The sequence below is a fragment of the Atta colombica genome, unplaced genomic scaffold (genome assembly GCF_001594045.1).
Source record: "Atta colombica isolate Treedump-2 unplaced genomic scaffold, Acol1.0 scaffold189, whole genome shotgun sequence".
In the NCBI taxonomy this organism is placed as follows: domain Eukaryota; kingdom Metazoa; phylum Arthropoda; class Insecta; order Hymenoptera; family Formicidae; genus Atta; species Atta colombica.
In genome coordinates, this window is record NW_017259281.1 from 947,996 (window position 1) to 954,413 (window position 6,418).

General features: G+C 28.6%; 2 protein-coding genes across 2 annotated transcripts in view; one reads left to right on the forward strand and one right to left on the reverse strand.

The window, feature by feature from the left end:
• The window catches only part of LOC108686701 (bestrophin-4-like), a 10,580-nt gene extending 9,183 nt beyond the window's left edge, over positions 1 to 1,397 (reverse strand). Inside the window, exons 1-2 of the mRNA XM_018192134.1 lie at positions 1,069 to 1,397; positions 507 to 705 (exon numbers count right to left, since the gene is read on the reverse strand). The gene's annotated coding sequence lies outside the window, so the exon portion shown is untranslated. The remainder of the gene's footprint in view (positions 1 to 506; positions 706 to 1,068) is intronic.
• A 2,354-nt stretch (positions 1,398 to 3,751) lies between these two features.
• LOC108686731 (RNA polymerase II-associated protein 3) lies at positions 3,752 to 6,212 on the forward strand. The gene is made up of 8 exons (XM_018192177.1): positions 3,752 to 4,140; positions 4,415 to 4,537; positions 4,623 to 4,870; positions 4,958 to 5,162; positions 5,240 to 5,500; positions 5,570 to 5,806; positions 5,860 to 6,052; positions 6,124 to 6,212. Exons 1-8 carry the CDS (start codon positions 3,997 to 3,999, stop codon positions 6,210 to 6,212), a joined length of 1,500 nt encoding a protein of 499 aa, XP_018047666.1. The 5' UTR covers positions 3,752 to 3,996.
• The last annotated feature ends 206 nt before the right edge of the window (positions 6,213 to 6,418 follow it).

The following is a 6,418-nucleotide window of genomic DNA, read 5'->3' on the forward strand; positions in this document are numbered from 1 at the left end:
GAGCAGAATCTATAATATAATAAAATCTATAATATAATCTAATAATATAATAAAAAATTACTCAATAATTAAAAAAATATATTATTTTAAATTTACTTTTTCAAAATAACACAATTATTTTTAACAGTATTTTACAACGTAAAAATATTAATTAGTAAATCAATTACATTTTTATCAATTACAAGTTTACATAATTTGTTATTGTAAAATCGAACAACACATGTCAAAATTGATAAATAATAAATGCATGAAGAAAATATCCTTGTAAATATTTATAGCTTTGCGGAAATGGCACATAAATTATCAATAGACAATTTTCTCATTTTGTCTGATGTCTCTCTGCATATAAATCAGTATTCGAGCCATAGTCTCACTTTATCTCATTCAAATTTTATATAACTTTGATTCGAAGACACACTTTAATGTCTCCGCGATCTCTTTCTTCATGTTGTGCAAAATGCACTGGAAAAAAGAAATGAAATTATAACAAGGAGATTCTGACTCACCGTATAACATACTTTATCAATCATAATTAACACTCTTGTTATCTTTTTCCTCGTGCAAGATCATCTTTCACTCGCGCGTACACCAATAAATATACGCTAACCGTTTTCGAGTTGTCACATTAAATCAGAGAATCATTGATCAATACACTAATTGACGGTACCTTTTGACTATATAGATGATTTACGAAATCAACTGTAGCTAGAATAATGAATTGATTTAAAGAATCAATCTGCCAGCCTTCGTTAGCGATCGCGATAAATTTTGACATTGGAGCTCTTTCGCATTATTAACAACTTCTTAATTAAATTTTCTACCGTTCTCTCCATAAAGACTTTTAAATAAAATTGGATATTTACTTCAATCATCGAAATTAAATTAATAATGAAGACTACCGGCAATTTTTCTGCAGATTTTATTATAGTTCCGCAACGATTTTAGCATATTTTTCCGAAATTGTTATTAAATGTACTGTTATTTTCAAATTATTAAAAAAAACTCTTATTTTAATTTTTAAAAAAAGTTTGATAAATATTGAAATAACAGATGTGTGCAATTTTATACCAATTCTGATGGAAAATTAATATTTTTTCTTCCATCATTTTTGTAACTATTAACGTTTCAAATCCATATGTTTCTTCAGTTTTCTTCTGTAATTTTGAAATCTCTTGTGACCAATAAAGATCTATCGCTTCTCAAGCACAGGCTATCCAGAAAGTTCTTAAAATTCCAAAGGTTTCCCCGAAACTTTTCCGAAGTTTAAGTACGTCACGGAATCAAGACGGGTTGCGTCGAATTACGAGGATTGTGAGAATTACGGCCCCGCTGAAGATCACGAAGAAACAGTTGGGGACCGAGAAAGGAGGCATATCACGTCGCAGGTGCGCACTTGGCGCTCGTCGGCGGCGAACTGGTTGGTCCGCGAGTAAAACTCGGGAGACTGTAGTCGCGGTTAAGTCTCACATATTAAACATTTTGTAGCTATAGGCGCGATCGTAATCCGATGGCAGTTACCCAAGATCTAAAAAGGGCCGAATGTCAAGCTCAGTACGTGTAAATCGTGCATACCATCGTATCCGGTCGGGTCCATCGCCAGCGAAGTCACCCTCGACGGCCGTAGCTCCCACAAGGGATGCGTTAATGTTCCACTTAATGTTCGCAACGCTCGTGTTTCATTCTTGTTTAATATTTGATAAATAACAAGGATGGAATGATATTCGCGAAAATAGTCTCAAAGTTATTTAATATAAAGTTATTTAATATAAAGAATTGTTTCTTTCTTGATTTTTTTAAATTAAAATATAAAAATATACTTTTGAGAAAAATACAAATTTATTTGATTTCAAGAAATGATGTTCAAATCAAAGAAATTTTTCTTTAACCAAAAGCAATGCACAAATTTTTTTATTCAAATAGATTTCTTTTAATCAAAGAAACCTTTTTCTAGGTGTTACAAATGTTAAATAATCGCACTTAAGAAGAAATATCGAAGTTCCATTAAACAGTTTCTACCTTCTCGAAACAGATAAGAGAAAAATTAATAGCGTTAATAAAGTCTAAAAAACGTTCAAGAAATATTTAAAAAATATTTAACGTGTAAGATTGCATTTTTCAAATGTTGTGTCTTTACAAATATGTTTTACACTCTCATGTGTCATTTGTGAGAATTAGCTCGAATCTACAATAGATTTTTAATCCTTAAGCTATAAGAAATGGACGAATCACAATCAATTATTTTCCTCGCATTCGATTGTAACTGGCCAATTTTTTATGGCTTAAGGCTTAAAACACCTATTGTAGATTCGGACTAAACGATAAGAAAAAAATAAACAAATTAAACGATTTTCATATATCAAGAAACTTTTGCAGTACTTTTATTTTGTTTTAGTCAATTATATAATTATTGAGTTCATAATTTTATAAATTTCAAACTATTTTTATTATTTAAATATAATACCTTAAATGTTTTACTCCACTACAACAATGCAAAGCTTTGTATACAATGTTATAACTAAAAATTTTAATTTAATTAGAAAATTACGAAATTAAAAAAATCTTTTGTAATTTATGCGTTTAATGTAATCTATGATATACAACTGATTTACATGTTAACGAACGATTAAATTGTTTCGAATATTGAAAATAATCCAACTTAAAATCGAAATGTCTATTATATGTATACGTTATATGTATTGGGTTGTCCGGAAAGTTCGTCGACTAAAATTTAAATTTTAGTATACATTTATTAAATTAAAATTTTCTGCGTTTCAATTTTCCTTCAACATCGGCACGAACTTTCCGGACAACCCAATATATAAGAATTGAATACCCAGCAAACGAGAATGGATTAAAATGGATTAAAATTGTTTTTCTATCCGAATGCGTATTTTAAATAGCGAATACTTTTTTTGGATTTAATTATACTATAAATTCATTTATACTATAAATGAATAAAAATGCATTCAGGATTGAAAAGCATTCATTTTAATTGATTTGTGAATCAATATTTCTGAAATCTGAATCCATTTTAATTCATTTCAATCCATTCTTGCTGGGTAGATATTTGTAGAATTTGCGTTTGATGGCTTTTAGGCTTTTTTATTAGTTAGTATAGTTAACTTTATTCAAAGTGTCATTATCTTTTTTATGATTTTGTTTAAATTCATCTGAATTTTTCCTAATTTTATCGAACAATTTCAGACTTCAGCAAACGAGGATGGATTGAATTGGCATGGATTGAAATGAATTGAAATGAATTCAGATTTTCAGAAATATTCACGAATGTTAAAATGAATGCTTTTCAATTCTGAATGCATTTTTATTCATTTATAGGAATTGTATGAAGTATATCTCTATGCCTTTCAATCTAAAAATAATTAGCTTTTTCTGTGCACACAAACACAATTGTGAATACTGTTCAATTCAAAATTTTGAATAGGAAATGCAGTTTTTCAATCCATTTGCATCCAATTGAATCCAAAAAAAATATTCGCTATTTAAAATACGCGTTCGGATAGAAAAAAATTTCAATCCATTTTAATCCATTTTCATTTGCTGGAACGCAGAAATACAGTTTCCAAGCTACAGATCTAAATTTGAAAAATCAAGAAAAATGACTTGTGGCGCTATCCTACAACAGAACTCTGAATCATAATTAAGAGTAGGTGATAATTATCTTCTGAAGATAATAAAATATTTGAACAATGTGTGTCGTTTATGAGGATTATTATAACCTAACATTTCTAGGTTTAAGAAGCTTAGTAAGATTATTAAAAAAAGATTACTAAATATATCAAAGACATAGTATCCAAACATCATATAATTTCAAAGAGAGTTGAAGTAGAAAGAAGATTTTTCTCTGGTTAAAGATTTACAAGTTCTGTTTATTAATCAGTGGAAACAATAAAAAAACTTGTCATTGACATTGACCAGTATTGACGAAGCGAAGCGCAATACGAAACATTATTACCAATTTGTAAACTTCTTTTTATCATGGAGCGTGACAATTCGATATTGATGCAAAAGCAGGTGCGAGATAATTCGGAAGATTTACAGAGTGAATTTCTAGACTTGAAAAATTGGGAAAAGCAAATGAAACAAAAGGAACAAGAAATGCTGAATGAACGCAATGGACAGGTATTCGCTGAAATAGAGAAATAGATAGACAGTGATGAATAATATTGAGAAATAAATAATAATATCATGAGTTTATTGATTTAAGAGAGATTTGAATATATTTTATATTTATAACACAAACTATAGAAATCAAAGCCTTAAACGCTCTAATTGGATCTTAAATGCTTGTATGATTCTTGTGTGAATTTATATTACTACATATGTAGTTTTTAGAAACGCGCGCCAAAATAATTTTACATTTATATTTGATAATAAGATATGTTATACATTTTAGCAATTTATACCACCTGTCAGAAGCAAGAATAAAAAGAAGAAATGTACAGTAAAAGAAAACAAAATGTCTAAGAATTCTAAACGAATAAAATCGTATGACTATACATCATGGGATAAGTTTGCTGTTAGTGGTATCATTTGCGTAACTTGAAATTGTGCAAGTTCTTATCTAAAGATTTGAAATTAATTTATAATAAATTGTTGCACAGGATAAAGCATGCAAGAAATTAGAAGATGAAGAACAATCCGACGAGTCATCTTCAGATGAATCCTTGTCCAAAGAAGAATTGGAGAAGAACTACAACAAAGCGATAGAATACAAGCAGCAAGGCAATAACTTTGTGAAGCAAAAAAAATGGGACAAAGCGATTGCTTCGTACAGCGAGGCAATAAAACTTTTTCCTTATGATGCTATCTTTTACGCTAATCGTGCACTTTGTTATTTAAAACAAGACAAGTAAATTTTATGTTTTATGAATATGATAAACGGATTATGTTCATTTCTATTGTTATGTAACAGCTACTTAATGTCCTTATGTCGCAGTTTGTATTCAGCAGAAGCAGACTGCTCATCTGCAATACAATTGGACGAAACTTATGTAAAAGCTTATCACAGACGAGTAACAGCCAGACTAGGATTAAAACAATTCGATGCAGCATTAGAAGACGTAAAGAAGATTACAGAGTTAGAACCTTGCAATAAAGAAACCGAAGTCTTGCTTAACCAAATTAAAAAGCAGTTTGGAGATGTATGTATTTTTTATGATTATTGAGATGTAAATTTTGATAGTTATATGTATGTATTACACACATATATATTTTTTAGTCATTTATGTCCAAAAAAAACATATGTACGACTGATGTATCTGATAATAAAAAGATAAATGAAAAAGTAATTGACACTAAGGAAGATCAAAATAAAAAGAATAGTATAAATGTAGATAATGAAACTACAAAGCCAATAACTGTAAGCCCAACAAATATAACAGAACCAAGGAAAGATCGATGCATTCCAGATTGGTTACCCGAAAAGGATAATGTTGAAATTGTAGAACCTATTGAAAAACCTCCACATCTACGTTCAAAGGTAAATTTGCACTATTACGTTTTATGATATATATTTATAGCAATATAACTAAATTTTGATTTTAATTAGGAGCCATTGAAAAGGATACCTGTGCAGGAAGCTGATTTAAGTAAACCTTTTAAAGAGAAGATCAAAATAACATGTAATAACAATCAAATAGAACTGAAAAGCAATGCAACATGTAAATCAGAAGAAAACTTTATTAAAAATTGCGAAGAAATGCCTCCTATCCCTACCAATTCAGTACAGTTCTTAATAAATTGGAAAAAATATACCTCGTTTGATTTTCGATACAGATATTTAAAGGTAAGTAAAAAAATTTTCATATGAAGAATACGAGTATATTGAATTTTTTTTAGCAAATACCATCAGGTAGCCTGCCCAAAATATTTCAAGATTCAATGGAAACTGATATCTTCAGTGGTATTTTAACAACACTCAAGACAGAATTTATGAAACGGAAGGAACCTATATTTTCATATTTAAAAGATCTCAGTAATATTAAGAGATTTAGGGCATTTATTATGTTCATCAATAACTCTGAAAAACAAGGTGTGTACAATGATGCACATTTTATCTTGTATAATGAATGTAAAAATAATACTAGCTTAAAATATTTTTAGATCTGAAGCTTATGTTCTCGTATTGCAATACATCTGAAAAGATATCTGAGGAAGAAATTACAGATTTACAAGATAAATATGAAATTTAACAAAACTTGTTTAAATTCTAATAAAAAAGTTACAAATAAAAATGAGGTACTTAAATATTATAACAGATATGGATTTTGTTGACAAATGAATAAATTTTTTTTTTAATTATGTGCAAACATTTACTCATTATATTTTATGATTAGTTTTAAGAAAAAAATTTGTTATAGAAAATTTCTAAAAATTTATCTATATTTTAATATATATA